This window comes from Mirounga leonina, unplaced genomic scaffold (assembly GCF_011800145.1).
Source record: "Mirounga leonina isolate KUSES-001 unplaced genomic scaffold, KU_Mleo_1.0 Mir_166, whole genome shotgun sequence".
Classification (NCBI taxonomy): domain Eukaryota; kingdom Metazoa; phylum Chordata; class Mammalia; order Carnivora; family Phocidae; genus Mirounga; species Mirounga leonina.
The window spans coordinates 23,462,063-23,480,667 of record NW_023270418.1 but is presented as its reverse complement, the minus strand read 5'-3'; the positions used below and the strand labels follow the sequence as shown (position 1 = coordinate 23,480,667).

General features: G+C 58.0%; 1 protein-coding gene across 17 annotated transcripts in view; it reads right to left on the bottom strand.

Annotated features, from left to right (window-relative positions):
* Positions 1-18,605, bottom strand: part of DGKZ (diacylglycerol kinase zeta) — a 41,249-nt gene that overhangs the window by 7,375 nt on the left and 15,269 nt on the right. For 4 of the 17 annotated variants that reach the window (XM_035012680.1, XM_035012686.1, XM_035012682.1 and 1 more), the window contains exons 2-11: positions 4,650-4,758; positions 4,105-4,200; positions 3,702-3,779; positions 2,557-2,613; positions 2,086-2,154; positions 1,080-1,151; positions 852-968; positions 680-751; positions 348-443; positions 7-89 (exon numbers count right to left, since the gene is read on the bottom strand). In XM_035012680.1, the coding sequence (XP_034868571.1) occupies positions 7-89; positions 348-443; positions 680-751; positions 852-968; positions 1,080-1,151; positions 2,086-2,154; positions 2,557-2,613; positions 3,702-3,779; positions 4,105-4,200; positions 4,650-4,758 (849 nt within the window). Of the gene's footprint in view, positions 1-6; positions 90-347; positions 444-679; positions 752-851; positions 969-1,079; positions 1,152-2,085; positions 2,155-2,556; positions 2,614-3,701; positions 3,780-4,104; positions 4,201-4,649; positions 4,759-5,099; positions 8,715-10,134; positions 10,295-18,605 lie in introns of those variants that run through there. The other 13 variants (XR_004680706.1, XR_004680707.1, XM_035012677.1 and 10 more) reach the window with 8 other exon arrangements.

Sequence of the window (18,605 nt, the reverse complement as noted above, 5' to 3'; positions counted from 1 at the left end):
ACTTACGCCTCCTTGGGCCCTCCCTGGCTCAGGTCAAAGACTTGTCGGGGGTTGAGATACCACAGGAAGGACTGGATGATCTTAGCACCCTGTAGGGGGCACCGGGGGAGTCGGTCAGGGCTGGTGGACTGAGGTGGGGAGAAGCATGTGAGAAGGAGGACGGACGTGGCTGTGGGAACCAGGCCCAGCAAAGGGCGAGGCTCTGATTTCCTCAGGACCTCTGGGCAAGAGGGATGGGCAGGAGCCTGCAATGGAACCTGGGAGCATTTGCTGGGGAGGGAAGGGTTGCGGAGCTTGACCCCGCTCCTCCCCCGGAGGCTTTCAATGGAGAGGGAGGCTGTGCGTACCTGGTTGCCCCCACTCTTGGGGTTCACAAACACCAGCAGGGGCTTCATGAGGGGCGACGGGGTGGGCCTGATGATGAAGGGTCTCCAACGGCCCTCCTTGGAGACAGAGAGACTGTAAGACTCTACCCTGGCTGGACAGACCTCACGCTCGTTCTTGGCAGTGCCCCCTCACGTTCTGCCTCCAGGGCAGACCTTAAGGTGGGCCTGGCCACAGAGAGGCAACTCGGATCTGGCCTCCCACCTTCCCCAGGGGCCCAGGGAGCTCAGCACTTCAAGAAACAGGCCCCTCCTTCCTGTTCACCTCCAGCCGCCCACCCAGCCCCAGGACTAACCTCTGGCCCTTTCTTGCTAGATTTCCTCTTGAAGGATGCTCTTTTTTTCTTCTTGCTTGCCTTGAGGGTATTCTGCAAGGGAAGCAGGGGCATTGGCGACAAGGCAGGTGGGCTGGGGCAGCTGGCAGAGCCCACGTGTGGGGGTGGTGTCACGGGTGCAGGCAGGACTCACCTGCGGCCTGCGGGCACGGAGGATCCAGGTGGGTGGGATGACCACAGCAGCGTGCACGCCCAGGGAGCACGGCTCCTCTATCTGTTGCAGCATGAAGCAGGACACCTTGCTGTGGTACTAGAAGGGCGGGGGGCGCAGCTGAGCTCAGCCTGAGCTGAGCCCTGGGAGCCCCCCTCGCAGTGTCACCCAGGGGACAGCCTCCAGGGGGCCGGGGCGGGCACCACTTACTGCCTGCTTGCACCAGGAGCAACTGATGGCCACAATCTCCTTGCTGTGGAAGGTGAACTTCTGCTGGAAGCCCTAGGGTGGAGAGGGTGGTTGGGGCACCAGCGGCCAGGCCCAGAGCAGCAGGCCCAGCCCCTCTTCCGTGGCCAACCTCTCTCCACCCAGGGAAATTGAGCCCATTTTTAAAAATTAAAACAACTGTCAAATAAGCCCCTGGAGCAGGGAGGCCTGCGATTCTCTGAAGTTACCTGCAAGGCGCTGGGTGCACACACCCGATCTGTTAGAAGGGGTCACAGCTAACTCCTGCCAGTGGAGATTCCCTCCTTCCTGACCCCAGACCCTGAAGCCCCCCGGTACATGCTTAGAGTGCTTCACACTTCTTCACGGCACCTGTCACATTCATTCCCTTGTTCATTCCACAGACATTTACTGAGGGCCTGCTGTGTGCCGGACCCCGTGCTCGGCACTGAAAGTGAGCAGAGGAAAGAGGGACGAGGCCCCGAGACCTTCCAGAGCCTGCGCTTACTGAGGGAACCAGAGCAGAAGCAGATGACGAGTAAGTGGCCGCCACGCTGTGGACTGTGCTCAGGAAGACTGCCCGCAGAGTCTGTCTTCAAGCCACAGCCTCCTCCAGGAAGGCAGGGACCTCATTACCCAGCTCGGGGCTCAGCACCCAACAGGGGCGCAACAAATACTGTGCTCAGTTACCAAATCAGTACGTCTATATACAATTCTCAGAGGGCTCCCGCACAGCTTCAAGGCGGTCCAGATACACCGCACGAGAAGCTCACTTTCTTCCCTGCTCTCCTGCTCCGTCCAGAGACCTGGGTGTTTTGGGACTGACGGGGCACCTCAGCCAGGTTGGGAGCGAGCCCTAGGACTCTGCACTCAGGAGACACCGTCAGCCACGGGCAGCTCACACTGGACTCATGGCCCGAGGCTCGGGGGCCGCAGGGTCCAGGTGCGGGGAGGGGAGCGGGCTGGCCCACCTCCTGGGGCAGAGCCTCACCTTCCCACAGTGGCGACACTTGCCATCCTGGCGTCGCCGGTGTACCCAGTGGTGCCGCACAAAGGTTGGCTGGTGGAGGAGGAGAGAGAATCACTAGAGTGAGGGGTGGTGAGGCGTGAGCCCTGAGTGTGGCCTGCACCCCTCAATATATTAACGTGAGGCGTGGGGCTGCAGGAAGCTCTGCAGAAGCGTGAGTGAGAGTGGCTGGAGGCTTCTCTCCATGGCCTCCAGGTGGGGGCTGAGGCTCCAGCCGGGGGAGAAGAGCGAGGAGGCACGAGAGGCAGGCGGTGCCTCCCCCCTGCCCTGCAGGCAGGGCCAGCCAGGCCTTCCCCATCGAGGCCCTCTCCGAGCCTCAGCCCTGCACCTCCCTGCACCCCAGAGCAGCCTCAAAGGGGCATTCTGGAGACACTGCGGAGAAGGCCCCTCAGGAAACCTGGGGCCTCCTCACCCATAACTACCCTGGGCACTTACCTCACGGATGTTCCTGGAGCCTGATTCGCGGAAGGACGGCTTACAGCGGAAATTTATCTGTGAAGCATTGCAATGACCACCGAGATGTCAGAGCCTCCTTTCAGGGGCTCAGGCATCTAGCCACCTTCTCCAGCAAAGTGTCACTCAGGGTCATCCTCACAAGGCAGGGATAGCCCCAAATCATCCTGGGAGCCCTCAGAATATGAGACCCCTCTTCTCAGAAGCCCTCCTGCATCCCTGCCGCCTCTCCACTAGCCAGAAGGACCCTTTCCTTCCTCTGTCAGTCCGCTGGCATGGGGGACACTGGGAGTGTCCACCTCCCCCACTAAAAGGCAGCACGCTGTGCTCCCCCCCAGATTTTCCCTCACCCTCTGGGGCTCCCAGCCGAGGTGCGTGCAGGCGCCCCGATCCTTGCTGGCAGACCTGCGCTGGCTGGTCCCTGGAGACCATTAGCTCATCCGTGGAAACTGGTCTGGTCTCCAGCTCGGGCTCTGGAACGCCTGGGGCTAGGTTTGTTTCTCTTTTCCCAACCGTCCCTGCTTCAGCCTTAGCACAGTTGTGGGGAAACCTTGCTCTAGGAGTCAGGGGCTGGGGCAAGTGGCCCACGTTAGCCTTGTTCATGCTGTTCCCAGTCCTACAGGCTTTCCCATGTGCTGCCTGGGGAGCCCTCCCACCCTCTGCCCGGACCTGCCTCCCCAGGGTTCCCTCTACTTCCCTTCGGAAGCACGGGGCCCAGACACGCCACCAGCTGTCGACACACTGCGGACAACCGTCCTTAGGGAAGGGTCTCTAGGGCAGGGGTATGTAGCGGACAGGGCCAAGCTTGGGCAAGACAACAGCCCATTCTAAATGTGGACTTCGGTGTGGGTAAAATGGTGTCTTGGCTGTCACTCACTCATTCATCCCACTAACAGTCAGTGAGCCCCACTCTGTGCCAGGCTTGTTCTGGGCAGTGGGGTAGGGTAGATAAAAAGGGGGGAGACAGGATTCAAATGCAGGCATTTCAGCTCCAGGGTCTTTGGCTCTACACCACCACGCAGGCTGGGACGCTCTTGGCAGGTGAGGCGTGTAACGTGAATAGGCGTGCAGAGACACACACGGCACCCAAAGGGGAGGGGCGGGAAAGGCTGAGCACGCATCCTCACCTTCTCCAGTTGTTCGATGCAGGGGGTGTGCACCACGATCTTGCAGGCTGCACACTTTCTCCGGGACACTGATTTCTGCTGCAGAAAACGAAGAGAGGGCCCTGAGGCACCAGGTAACTCCATCCAGGATGCTGCCCCAGGGCAGGAAGAGAAACCCTTACATGTGCCCCGGCACAGCTGCCCTCTGTGTTCACTGGGAATTCGCAGTGCTGGCATCAGAACACAGTCCCCATTCCTCCTGCCATCCATCCTCAGGCAGCCCTCAGCAGGGGCGCTCAGGAGAGCGCCTTGTTCCCACCTTCCCTGGAAAGGGCTACAGCTGTCAGGCCAGCAGAAGTCCGCCTACAGGCTTCTAGACCCGCTCCACCAGCAGGGGGCACCATGCCACCCAGGGCTCACTCACCAGCATCTTAGCTACACAGTACTGCTCCCCAACATAGCAGAAGTCCCCCGACACGTTGGTCTCGAACCAGATGTGTTCCCCATACGTCGCGGACTCCTAGACCACGAGATGAGCGTGCTCAGCGCAAACCTGCTGCCTGACCCATCAGTCAGTCCCTGCCCTGCCCTACAGACTCACCTCTCTCCCAAGACAAACCTGCTCCAGCTACCGCAATCTACTCTGCTCCATCCTGTTTCCCCACTGTCCCTATTTTTTTTTTCTGAAGATTTAAAAAGGTTTTCTTAAGTAATCTCTACACCCCACGTGGGGCTCAGACTTACAACCCCGAGATGAAGAGCCGCAAGCTCCACCAACTGAGCCTGCCGGGCGCTCCTCCCACTATCCCTGCTCTTGAGGGCTGGGCTCAAACGTGTCCACCCCAGCAGGTCTGCCCTGATCCCAAAGGCCCATGGGCTCCTCCCGCAGTTGCCCCCCGCACTTCCCTCCACCTCCAGCTGCTGCCCTGGTACCCACCTGTCCCTCCCTCCCAGCACCCTGCCACTCACGCTCCAGTCCACAGTGCTCCGGATCTGCCGCTCTGGCTCGCTGCACAGGGCCCCGGGAGTGGGAGGAGGGGGTGCCAGGTGCTGGAGGCCCGACTTGGTGATGGCTTTCCTGCAGAAAAGGAGATCGCTGAGGCCAGCTGAGCACCTGGAGGCTCTGCTTCCTTCCCCCCCTTACCTGGGATCTCTGCCCTCACTATGACTTCAACCCCTGGCCAAGACGGGGACCGCAGTGAGGAGGGTAGGGGATGCCCCACGGCAGCCTAGGGCTCTGGGAGGTTCCCTGCAGGAGACTTAGCCCTCCTCACAGCCCTTGTGGGGTGCGCTGGCTTCCAGGCACTGTCCAGAGCTATTCCCAAGAGGGGTGGGGGGGGCGGGCCGCAGGCCAGGCAGCGCCTAGAGGTCCTTCCCCCAGGCCAGCCCCCTCGCCCTGCCAGCCGCAGCTATACCTACGGAAGCAGGGCAGTCCAGGTCTGGGGTCCTGCCGACTTGCGCCGTAGGGCCACCTGGCGCCGGCGGGACAGCGGGCGCGCACGGGCGGGCATCAGCGCACCAGCTGTGCTGCCTGAGGCTCTTCGGGCCCCAGGGCCAGGGTGCTGGCTGGGGGGCCGCTGCTGGCTGAGGCGCCGATAGTAACCATGCAGGCCCCAGAGGGCGCGGTCATACACCACGTCCGCAGGGACCAGGGGGGCCGAGGCCCGGCGCCGGCGCAGGCAGCGAAGCATGGGCACGAGGGTGCCCCGGTGTGAGGAGGGCCCTGGTCTCTTGGCGCCCGGCTGGGGGGCACTCAATGCCGCAACGGCCACGTCCTCCTCCTCAGGCCTGCCTATGAGCCCAGCCAACAGCAGGGGTGTGCCCAGAGGCTGCGCCCCGACCGTGGCAGGCTGGGGGGTGGGCACCTCATCCACGACGAAGCGGGGGTTGCAGGCAGGGGGCACGGTGCTGGAGCGCCGGCGGCTGGTGCCCCGGGCCCCCACCCCGCAGCTCAGGAGGCAGCCCTGGAGCTGTGCGCTGGAGCGGCGCCGCTGGACCAGCAAGGAGGAGGCCTGCCCGGCAGGGGAGCGGCGTCGGGCCTTGCCTGTGGGCAGCCCCACGCTGCTGGGCCGCCGCTGCCCCTCCCCGGGGCCCGGCGCCTTCCGTTGGAAGCGTCTCCTAAAGAAGGTCTCCATGGCAGGGCCAGGCGGACGGCTGTTGGGCAGAGACCGGGAGCATCAGGAGCTGGGCCAGCCTATGGCCCACCCTGCGCCCAGGAGCCCAGTCACAGCCTCTGCCCTTTGAGCAGAGAAGGGACACAGAGGGAGAGGGGGAGGGCCCACGGCCTCTGACCTCCATAAACACGGTGTTTGAGGATACCACGGAATCCTCAGGGGAGCCCACATTTACCACTGCCGGAAGCACTAACATCCCGTCCCCCCCCAATTATACCCTATGCTGCCCCAGGAGTAATGGGTACAAGGGGCTTCCGGCCAGCCATGCGGCTCCTCTGTCCAGGCACCATAAACCACAAAGCCCTGGCCTTCGACTCCCTCGCCTGAAGCTGATGGAAAAGAAAAAAAGGAAGCTGGAAGCCCGCAGTCCTGGGTTCCCGGTTGCAATCGACCTCTACAGACGGAGGGGCCAAGGATAAGCCTTTTCTTTTCCTCTCATTGGGCCTTTGTTTGGCTACCGACTCAGGGCAGCTTAGGTTTAGGTGTCCCCTCCTGGGACATGGCACAAACTAAGCTATGATAATAAAACGAGGCTCTCTGAAAAGAAATTCAGTCCGGATAAGACCCCCAGATTCTCTCAGCCCCAAGTCGTGGGGTCAGGCTGAGAGTGGCACTAGAAATGGAGCCAATCTGACTTAGGGATCAAAGGACCCTGGGGACCAAGGCCCTCAGGACTGAGGAGAGCCGCACAGGGGGAGAGCCACCCTAGGCCTCACGCAGGGCCACTTTGTATGGGGAGCAACAAGAGGACTGAGCCAAGAGAAAAGCCTTCCAGGTATGTTCTGGGTGTGCATCTCTACCTCTGAGCGGCTAAAAGAAAGAACTTTCCTGTACTAGACTGCTCTGTCTTACCCTTCTGCAGAGGCCTAGTATGGATCTCCCATGTGTGAAAGTACCGGCTGATGGGGGATGTTTGAACACCCTTCCAGCCCTGCTGCCAAGGGAGCCTGTGAACTGCACTGTGTCCGAGGGGCCAACGCTGGAAGCTCCAACTCTCCGCCCCAGAGTTCCCTCCTGCAAGGAGGCAGAACCCATGGGGACCATCCTTCCTCAAACCATCCTCCCTTGACCTGTGCTGAACACGGGCCCAGCTTCCTTCACCAGCTCACCTACTCCCGGCTGCCTCTTCTTCACAGGCTGCTGGGATTACTGCACCCTCACTTCTTCCAAAGGTGGGGGAAGGGCAGGAAGCCTGGTAGGCTTGGGGGCCGGGAGGGGAATGCCTCCAGAATGCCCAGGGATGCCTGTGCCCCGCCATCAGGTGACCTCCTGGGCCCTGGCAGCCACAGAGAGGTCAGAGCCACAGCCATGGGACATCTGCCTGGGGCTGACAAGAGAAACCCGTCCACCTGCTGAGGGCCTGGCAGAAGTCAGGCGTGGTGGTGGCTGGGAGCCTTGGACAAATGGTGGTGGGTGCTAGGCTGGAGGACTCAGGCCCGGGCTGCGTGTCTACTGCCTGTTTCTCCCACCACCCGCTCACCCACTCTTTAATCCGCGACGACCCCGGGAGTCTGGGCAAGCAACGCCAGGCCCTGGATGGGTGTGGGGGTGTTCAGGGAGAGGCACATGGGGCCAAGGTGTCCGAGCTCCCATGATCAGTGAGCAGCGGAGGCAGTGTGCCGGGGGGAGCAGTGCTCGAGACTGCCTGTTACAGTCCCCGGCCTCTGCAGGGGACAGGGAGAAGGGCAGGAGGTAAGCTCTGCGGGTAGGAGAACGAGTGTGGACAGAGAGCTCTCGGCTTCCTACTAAAATCAATAGCACCACAGCTGACATGTTTTGAGTGCCCACCATGTGCCAGGCACTCTGCTAAGCCCTTTACAAACACACGTATCATTTTATAAACCAGAGCAACGTGGAAGAATAGGTACTGCATCCTGCCATGTTCCTGATGGGAAACTGAGGCACAAGGAGGCAACTTGCCCGGAAGTCCACAGCGAGTCAATGGGGAGCCAGTGACGGAACCCAAGGCTGCGTGAAGGCAAAGCCTGTGTTCCAGGAGCCACAGTGGAGAGTAGGGTCTTTCCTTCTGGGCCATGGGACTGGGACTGAGCGGGGATGGTGCAGGGAGGGGAACCCTAATAAAGGCAACAACGGCCCCATTGACTCAACACCTACAATGGGACAGGCCCCGAGCTAAGTACTTTCATTTATCATCTCACTTGATCCCCACCACAACCCCACGAGCGGGCAGGGTCAGCGGCTCCGTCACAGAAAGGAGGCCTGAACAGGTGCAGTACGTGCTCCAGGTCACAAGGCCAGTCAGTGGCAGAACCGCGACCTGAACCCAGGGCTGCCTGACTCCGGTCTGCTCGGCACCCAGGAAGAGAAGCCCGAAGGCCCGGCTGCCCGTTGCTGCCTGGGCGCTGGCTCGTCAGCACTCCCCCGGGGTGTCGGCTTTCCCCGCCCGTCTGGTCAGGCCGCCCTGTGACAGCTGCCCGGCCTGGAGATTAGTCACCCGGACACACCGCCTGATGCTAGTGTCACCCAGAAAACAAAAGGCCACAGTCAGTAGGGGGAGGTGCTGCGGGCACTCTGTGAGCAGCGATGAGGCCTGGGCCCTGCCGGCTGCCCCAGACCCACACTGACAAGAGAGGCCTGGAGTCGCATCGGCGGCCTGGCGGCGCAGTCACTGCGAGCGGGGCGCAAGGCGGGCTAGGCCAGGCCGCTGTTGGGTGACCTCGTGCAAAGCCGTCCCCACACGGGCCTCAGTTTCCTTGTTTGTCCAAGGAGGCTGCGAGACCGAATTGATATTTTATGACAATCTGTCCTGCACGGTACCCGTGCCTCTATGTTCCCAATGCCCCCTCCCCCCAGGCCCCACGCTTCCTGCTCCTCTGGTCTCCAGAGAAACCTCTGCCCTCTGGTTCCAGACTTCCTATCTCTGCCGAGGCTTCTCCTGGGTCCAGTCGGAAGCCCCCCCCGCGGGCCTCAGGCCCCAGCCTCTCCCCACCACGCAGCCCCGAGGGGCGCTGTCTTCACACCGCTCTGCTTGCCATCTGCAGCAACCCACGCGCTACGTGCAAAGGCCACTGGAGGAGGCCCCCCGGGGTTCTGACACCAACGGCAGAGCAAAACGGCTACCCCTCAGCCTTCACGTGGGGGATCTCACACCCAAAGGGGACAGGGACCTCCAGCTGGCTGTCGAGGGCCCAAGGAGAACTCCCCAGCTCCGCTGGCTACGGGCTAGAAAGAACCAGACTCCTGGCCTCCCGGCCCAGACCATCTCACCCCCTATGTTAGTTTCAAGTGGAAAAGCCCAAGGGCCTTGGAATCCTGCATCTGCCATTGCTTTCCCGGGTGTGGATCGACTAACCTTTCTGATTTTCAACTTACTCCTCCGCAAAATGGGGATACCACCTAGTTCAGAAGGTTGGCCTAAGGGAGGTTCTGATAAAGTACCTGGTGATACCAGGCAGAGGGGAGGGGCATGGCAGGGCCTACACCCGCAGTAGACACAGGGGTATGTGGATCGTGCCATCTCCTGGGGTTTGTCTCTGCCCGTGGCGGGAGTGGGAACCCAGAAAGGGAAGCAGGAGAACCCGGGGTGGCCACCACCCACCACATGAAGAATAGAGCCTGGCAGCCAGAGTCCCCTGGGGGTATCTGCCCATGCTGTAAGGGATGCCCTCTGCCCCTCATACCAGGCCTGGCGCCCCGAGGTGCTGGCACAGGACACCCTGTGGGATGCAGCCAGGGTTCCCATTCCCGGCTGCGAGCAGGGCCCCACATGCCCCTCTCCTCAGGGAAGGCTGGGAATGGTGCACAGTGGCCCCATTTCCAGCAGCCCCAGAGCAAGGGCCTGGCGCGGCCTCCCTAGGGGGATACTGGTCAGAAGCCACCTCTGGTGCTCTGCTCTCACAGCCCGAAGGTCAGAGGGAAGGAGCTGGGGACAGCTGGAAGGGAGGCCTGCCTCAGGGCTGGTGAGACAGGGTCCCCCTTTCCCAAGGTCTTTACTTGCTAAGAGGAGCCTGCCCAAAACAAAACAAAACAAAACAAAACAAATGCGCAGCGGGGAGCAGGTGGCCAGGGCTGCACAGGAAACACAGCCAGCAGGCCAGTAATGTTTACCTCCACGGGGCCTGGTGGGGGCAGGCACCTAGCCCACCCTTTCCCTTCCCTTCCCTTCCCTTTTCCATCAGCTTCAGAGCCTCATCCAGGAATGGTGGTGCCTGGGCCCACCCTGATCCGTTCCTCCCCAGACCCACCCAGACAGCTACAGGAAGGAGGAAGCAGAAGACAAGGAAGAGTTGGGGGTGGGGTGGGGGTGAGTCCCCTTTGACCTGATCTGGAAGGCAGGGTGGCAGGCAGGAGGTGGGCGAGCGGGTGGGGCCTGGGGTCCCTGTGGGCAGGCGAGCCGGGGCTCTGGCTGGGGCTCCAGGCTGCTGGCCTGTGGCTGAGCAAGTCCTAGTTTGGAGAGCGAGCCGCTGTGGCTGCTCCTCTACCCCCTCCCCCTCGCCACCCTCCTCCCCCGAGCCTGAGACAGCCGTTATGAAAATAACCCGATTGGTAACCAACTGCACTTCCTCTCCCAGCGGCCGCTCCAGGCCCTGCAGCAAGCAGGCGGCCGGTGGGCGGCCTGGCGCACAGGCGCACCAGTCCTGCCTCCTGGCTTCTCTTCCCGAAGGCCCCAGAGCCGGGCTGAGCAAAAGCCCAGTAGCCTCCCCTCCACCTGGTACCCAGGAGAGCACACACAGCCCCTGCCTTGGCTCCTGGAGGAGGTCTGGGGAGGCAGACGTGGGGGGTGGGGCGTGCCCCTCTGGCTACCTAATGTCCTCTCGCACCCACTGGACAGGTGTTCTGGGGTCTGGGGCAAGCGTCTGAGACAGCTAATCACTGGCGCCCATCAAAATAACCACAAAAACAGATACCCTTCGAGTCTTTCACAACTCACAAAGCACTTTTTCACAAGCATTATCAGACAGGAGGCTTGTGATTCTGCTGCGCGGGTGGATTATCGTCCCGCTAGCCAACAGGGCACCTGAGGCTCCCGGAGGCCTGTGGCTGCCCGAGCTCAGAAGTGGCTGAGCTGGGGCCATCCGTCCTGGGTGTCCCGGCCCCCCCAAGGGGGCCTGCCAGAGCTGCCCCGGCTTGTGTCCTGGAGAGGCCAGCCCGTGTCACACACATCCTATCCAGAATGCCACCCCCCTCCGCCAGCTCACACTCCTGGCTCTCAAGGGTTGACAGTGGCAGCTCTCAAACTTCCACGACCTTCTACATTCTTAAAAATTACTGACGATCCCCAAAAGGTTTTGTTTACAGGGATAAGAGCTATTGCTATTTACCATATTAGAAATTAAAACTGAAAAAATTAAAAAAATATTGACTCATCTAAAAACAGTAAGCTCAGGACGCCTGGTGGCTCAGTCGGGTAAGCATCTGCCTTTGGTTCAGGTCATGATCCCGGGGTCCTGGGATGGAGCCCCACGTGGGGCTCCCTGCTCAGCGGGGAGCTTGCTTCTCCCTCGGCTCACTGCTTGTGTTCCCTCTCTCATACACGCTCTCTCAAATAAATACAATCTTAAAAAAACCCAAAACAAAAAACCCCCAATAAACTCATTACGTGTTAACATAAATAACATACTTTTTAAAATTTTTTATTTTTTAAAGATTTTATTTATTTATCTGACAGAGAGAGAGAAACAGCATGAGAGGGGATAGGGTCAGAGAGAGAAGCAGGCACCCCACTGAGCCGAGAGCCCGATGTGTGACCCGATCCCAGGAGTCTGGGATCATGAGCTGAGCCGAACGCAGTCGCTTTACCAACTGAGCCACCCAGGCGCCCAACATACTTTTTTTTTTAAAAAAAACACCCTGCGTTTTCTTAAAAAAAAAAATTAGCTAGAAGAGTGTCATTGTTTTAACTTTTGCAAATCTCTTTAATTTCTGGTTTAATAGAAGACAGCTGGATTCTCCTGTTGGCCTCTGCGGTCAATCTGTTGTGATATGTTGTTTTGGTGGAGAATGTGAAGAAAATTCTGCCTCACACTGACATGTAGTTAGAAGAGGAAAGAGTATTTTAATAGCCTTTTCAGGCAATTATGGATGTTCTTCTTTGCTACTACATTAAAATATGACAAGTGGTAGTTTCTTAAAGGTTAGTGGCGATGTGGAATCTGAAACCATATCAATGAACTTTTCACTGGTCTATCTTGCATTTTGCATTCTGTAACATCAAGCATTGGAAAATGTATTTTACTGAGTTAGGCAGATCTTCCAAATGTTGACACATTTCCTTATACAAAATCAAGAAATCATCACTACTTGCTAACATCACTACTGGTCTCATCAGAAAAGTCTTTTAAGTCCTGAGAAGCTGTCAGGCCCTAGACGGTGGACACAAGGTCTCTAAAATTCTAATTTTTGCTTTTCAAAGGCTCAAATTTTATCATTAGCAACAAATACTGATGCTGGTTTTAAAGTGACAAGCTCACTTCATTCATTTTTGAGAAAATGTCTGCCAAATACCCAAGAGTCTGAAGAGTTTTAGTTTGGTCTGTCAGGTGTTCTTTCACGTTAAAATGGTGTTCCTTAAAAAAAGTAACTGGTACAGCTCACAACTCAGCAGCAAAGCCACTTTTCAAGACAAGCATCACAGTCCGGTTCGCAGCAAAACTGCCTTCTTCACACAGAATATTTGGAAAGATGTATACTCAAGGATCTGAACTTTGCAAAATTGTACGGCATTTTGTTGTTGTGAGCACGAGGCACACAACGGCTTCTAGTGTACGTTGAGGGCCCGGCCTCGGTTTGCACTGTCAGTGCAAATGCTAACACGGTGGAAAGGGCACGAGCCAGGGCAGCTCTGAAAGTATCATATGCAAACAGTTCCAAAGGCACCAATCCTCTGGAAGGGTCGTGGGCACCCCCAGGACCATACTTTGGGAACCACTAGTTCAGAACGAATTCCAAATCCTCCGGCCTGGCAGGCGCGGCTTCTGCAGTTGTGGCACTAACTCAGCCTCCCATGTCCTGACGCAAACCCGTGGGCTCTAACCGAGCCATCCTGTCCTCTGTCCCCCAGTCTGGCCGTGCGCCAGCATACCCTCCACCTGGAATACTGGCCTCTTCCCACCCCGCATCAAAATCCCCCCTGCTCACAACTGCCCCAGGCGAGAATGCACCACTCCCACTAGTCATCTCACACCACTTATTTGGCTTCTTCTCTGCCACCGGACCTCTGGGAGCCCTAATTCTTTCAAATCCATATGCCTTGTTCCTCCCACCTGGCCACCAGGCCCCAAGCTCCCGGGGGCCAGGGCCCAGGTCTTGTGCATCTGGGCACGGCCCCGCACAGTGCCTAGCAGAGTCCAGTGTTTACCACCAATGGGCTCAGGAGGAAGGAAAAGGGAATTCCGTGGGGGAGGGGCGAGAGCCGTAAAGGAAGAGAAGGGCTTCCTCCGCCTCGGGTACTGCACCCAAGGGCTGACCACAGGGCCCAGGGCGGCCCAAGCCACTTCTCTTTGTTGGGCACAAGGGGATGGCAACAGCTTTTGTTTTAGCAGCTACCTCCCCCTCCTCTGCAGAGTGACCAGCTGAGGCCCCTTTCGGGGCCAGGTGCCATTGCCCACTCCACGCTCTCCGTGGCTTTCCTTGTGAAACTCGGACAGCAGGACTTGGCAACGTGAGGGTGGTGGGCAAGGAGGGGAGAGGAGGAGTGACTCAGACGCTTGGGGGCTGGGCCCGGGCCCAAGCCCCCGCTCTGAGCTCCTTGCTGAAGCACTCCGTCTCTCCTTCGTGTCCCAAGTCCCTGCCTCAGGGTCAGGCTCCTGCAAAGCCGGGGAGAAACGTCTGCGGAATGACTGACTCACTCACCCCTTTACACCCTCCCCTCCCAGCAGCACCACAGTTCATTTTAGAGTGACCGTTGACCCCTGATTGGTCTTCCACTGTCAGCTGAGCCAAACGCAAAGCCCTGGGCCAGGACTCGACCGGCCCCTCGGCCTCCTGTCCCTTATCTTCCGTACTTTCTTACATTTTACTTGACAGACACACAATGCGCTTTGTGCCAGGCACTGTTCTAAGCATTTTACAAATTTAAACTCAATGAACTTCATTAAGATGATTAGTATTATTATCCCCATTTTATAGGTGAGGAAACTGAGGCACAAAGAGATTAAATAACTTGCCTGTGGTCATACAGCTACGAAGTGGCAGATTCTAAGCCAGAGTCTGCTCCAGGTCCATGCTTGAAACCCCTCACTCTCCACCTCTGGAAGGGGCCCTCTGTGCTCATGCCTTTGGCACCCAGTAGTCTATCTGGAATACCATTCCCCTCTTCTCCTTAGTGACCTCTCTCATCTTTCTCCTCTTGTCTTTTCAGAGTTGGCTCAGACACTGGCTCTACTGCGAAGTTCCTCCCAGCCCCCTCTCCCGGGGGGTTGGCTGCTCCCACACTCAGGCCCTCTCTTGGTTATTCTCCGCCATCAGAGCTAGTTTGCAAGTCTGTACCCCCCACCAGACTGTGAGCCCCCGGGGACCATCAACTGCCCGTAATTGCATCCCCAGGGTTTAGAAGTGCTGGACTCGGACTGAAGAGGGAATGGAGGAAACAATGAATGGTCCAGGCTCCGCCGCATGGATGAAGCTGAGAGCAAAGAGCTCCGGGCACACCGACCCAGAGGTTGGCCGGCTCCTGAGGCCTTCTTGCCAGCACTGGGTGGACAAGTTGCTGGTTTGGGCTCTTGCGTCTCAGAGGCACACGCTGAAACCGATCCCTGACGGGGTTGCCTATATGTCTCCGAGTCTCCCAAGCCCCTGCTGGCCCCCAGGTCCTTCTTCCCTCCTGGCCGAGACCTCTCGTTGCCCTCTCCTGTATCTGCAGCAGGCTCCCATTCCCCATCTGTGCGGAACAGCATGCCCTCCCACCATCCCTCATTCAAAATTTAACTCCCTCTGCGCTTTCTGTCCCTGTTGCTCCCTCCTCCATCCCCTAGAAGATCTTCTCAGAATCAGCCGTCAACCCCTCCCCCCCAACTCCCCACCCTGCTTCTGTGCACAACACGCAGGGCCTTTTCCTGCCTTTGAGGCACTGTGCCTAAAATCTCTCCGAGAAGTCGCAGGAGACAAAGAGCTTTTGCAAGGATTTGGACTCAAAGGTCCAGAGGGGTTCTGCCTCTGACCAGCTACAGGACCTCAAGTGCAAGTCTCTCAACCTGTCTGAGCCTCAATTTCCTCATCTGATACTTGGGGATAACACCCACCCTGTCTTCCTCATGGGAGCTTGAAAGTTTGTTCATGGTAACCAGTTCTTCAGTCGACCAAAACTTTAAAGAAAGGAAATTAACCCCAGAGACCTAAACATTAGGACAATCACTTTGGAGCATAGCTTGGCAACGACCATCTAAGGGGAAGATACACCACCCTGTAACCAAGCACCAGTGGAATGAACACACGAGGAGCCACGTCCTGGAACAGTCTCTGGAGGACGCTTCCAACGGCAAAGATACTGCCAACAACCCAACTGTCCATCAACAGGGGACTGGGCAAATAGGCTGTCATCCAGTTGCAAAAGGGATTAGTATATAGCAATCAAAACGGGTACATCAGAGCTCGTGTCTCAAGATGGTTAAATCTCCAAAACGATATGGAGAAAAAAACTTGAATTCAGAATATGTACGGTACACCATTTAAATCAAGTGCAAAACCATCCAGAACAGTACTATGTGTTGCTATGGACGGATACCTATGTAGGAAACATTTTTAAAAGGCATGAGAATACAAATACACAAAAAATAGGATTGTGGTTTCCTCTGGGGAGGGAGACAGGGGGCCTCTACCTCTATCTAAAGTAAATACAGCACGATGGTATGATTTGACCAAGGTGGTGGGTGTTACATGGTTCTGTACGCTTTTCTAATTGTAAAATATTTTGTGCTTTTTAAAAGATTTTTTAAAATAATTTTTAAGAAAACCCCTCCTCCCCTGAGGGAGAACAGCTCCCTGGGGCTGCCCTGGGTCTTCCATGGATGGGTTTCAGCAGTGGCATGGAACCCCAACTATGTTCCTTACACTGTCTCATAGTAGGAACCCCGTGTCTGTGGGGCCGGAAGGTCTCCCCCCAAAGGATGCCTTCCAGAGGAGGGTGAGCGGGTGGCAGGTTGTGTCAGTGGGGTGTCTGTGTGGGCTGGGGAGCAGGAACCAGCTTGCTCCCTTTCACAACCGCCCCCGCCTTAGTAAAATGTCAGCAAGCTGGGGAAGGGGGGGCGGAGAGCCAGGCAAGCTGTTAACCCGCGAGATGCTGATGCTGGGGCGTGGGTGGTGCAGGCCCAGGCTCCCAGACAGCTATTTTGGCATGTGCTGTGATCGGGCTCAGCCCTGGCAGGGGAGAGGCCTCTACGTGGGAGCTCTGGACTGGCGCTCTGCCAGAAGCAAGGGGGAGGAGGTCTCTGAAAGGGAGGGAGAGGGCTCCGGGGCCCTTCCTCTCTCTTCAGACCTCTCACCGTGAGGTGCTGAGCACAAATGAGGCCCAGTGCACTGTGCTCTCCCTCCCCAGCACCTCTCCCCAGGCCACAGGCCACAGGCCACCCGTGACCTCAGGGTGATATCAAGGGTTCCTCTGAACATGTCTCTTGAGTCTTCTGCAACGTGTACTTTGAAAGCAAGATAAAAGATCACAGACTTGCCCCTCCACTCCACACCCAGCCAGGGAGCCCATGACAACCTGCTCACAACCCATTCTCCCTCACACTCTCATAGTCCCATACCCAAGGGTCCCCCCAGCCCAGCCTTGCTCCCCCTGCAGCTGGGATCCTGGTGGCAGTTCTCCCTTGGGGTCCAGGAGCGGAACGTCTCATGGGTCTCACTCCACTCCCATACAAGACAGAGTACTCAAACCCCTTTTTAGGCTCTACCAGTTTGGGGATGGGAGACTAAAACAAGAAAAGGGTGCTTGTAAGTAGGACAGCCTGTGTTGTGAAAAGATCCAGTGTGAGCTGCAGGATCCTGGGCCAGGCCTCTGACCTCTTTGAGCCTTTGTTTCTCCTCTGTAAAATGGGAATAAAACCAACTACAAGACTAAGGATTACACGAAACGGATAGATTTACAGACTTCTGGCAACTGTGAACTGCCAGAGAAAGATGAGCTGGCACATCACACACCTGGATGCAGGGGAGTGTGGGGAAGGGTGGGAGTGCTCGTGTTCTCAGCCTCCTCCTCCTCTCCCTGGGCCACAGAGCTCCTGGTCTCAGACCTGCTCTCCACCACCTAACCAGGTCCCTGGTGTCTCAGCTGAGGAAGGGGGCAAAAAGGCAAGAGGGCAGAATGATACAGAGCTCCTCAAGGGCATCTGGTCACTGCTCTGGCCTACTCTTTTCCTACCCAAAACTACCTTCCAAGGCTCCCAGCCCTGACTAGAGTGCCAGGCAGATCCCACGCCGAGAACTCTGGGGGTCCCCTAAGGGCATCAGAGGCTCCACAAAGGAAACAGAGGAAGCAGTCGAGTGCTTGGCACCACCCAGAGGCGCACCCACTAACCTTGCCCAGGAACAAGGGGAGCCAGTAAGCCTAGATGCACGTGCAACAGTTTCTCCTTCTTACCCCCACCGTCTCCCATGATGACTTACAGAACTGCTCAGGGGGCAGCAGCAGCCTCCAGAAGGAGGCAGAGGGGGCAGGGAGGAGGACAGGTGGAGGGTAGGGTGGAAGGTGCCAGATGAGGATTCCTCAGAACACAAGGCAGGCTGTGGGGTCCTGAGATGTGGTACAAGTTGACACGATACTGGAGTCAGGGGACTGGTGTCGGGGTCCCAGATAACCCCTAGCTAGCTGTGAGACCTTGGCCCAGTCAGGGCCACATCACTGGGCCTCAATCTTTAGGGAGGGGGAGGGGGAGGGTTGGGCCAGGGACTGTGGAAGCTCCCGCCCAGCCTGCCTTCTGCCTCCTTCTGATCGGCTCTGCCCTGGCGGCGGAGTATCAGGTAACTGGCCAGTGGGAGGTGTCTGTGGGTCCACCCACAGCAGGTGTTTGGTACAAGTGGACTAGCTGGAAGGAGACTCTCCCCTCCCACCACCCTCTCCACAATGGTAGCTGTCGCCCCCCTGTGTCGCTCTAGCAATACTGCAAGGACAAGTTGCCCGTCAGCTTCTGGCCATTGAAACTCTCTCTAGCCTTTGTAGGGATATAGGGACCCAACCTCTGCTTCTCCAAGAGCCCGGGCACAGGCCAAGCCTCAGGGCCAGTGTGCTCACTCACTTCCTCCTCTGCTTGGGGGGATGACTGGCAAATTCTGGAGAGGGCTCCAGGAAGCCGAGGAGGGCAGGTCGGATTCTCTTTCCCCTACCTCCAGCGGCCCGGGGCCTAGGCTTTCTCTGACTAGGGTCACTCCGTCCTTCCTCTACCTTGCCTGGGAGGACGTCCACTCTCCTGTTCTCTTTTGCCAGCTGGGGAAGCTCTGCATCCTGAGATTTGACCTTTTTGGAGTACAGAACGGAGAGACAACGACAGGAGTTGCCCATCCCCTCCCTTGACCTGTAAGCCCGTGTGTGGCAGCAAAGGAAGACAGACAGTCCTATCCCAGTGCCCGACCTCGGCTGGCTCCATGCTGGCACATGACACTGGGGGGGGCGAGGCGGCAGCAGAATGGGGTAAACTGACGCAAGCTCAGCCACTCGGGTCCCTTTTTCTTCTCCAGCTGGCAGGAACCCAGGGACTCTTACTTGCACCTGGTCCTCTGGACACCTGGGCCACTCCCAGTATTGGCCTGAGTAGGACAAACCACCCAAAAAGGCTTCTTTGTTCCCAGGCATCCGGCA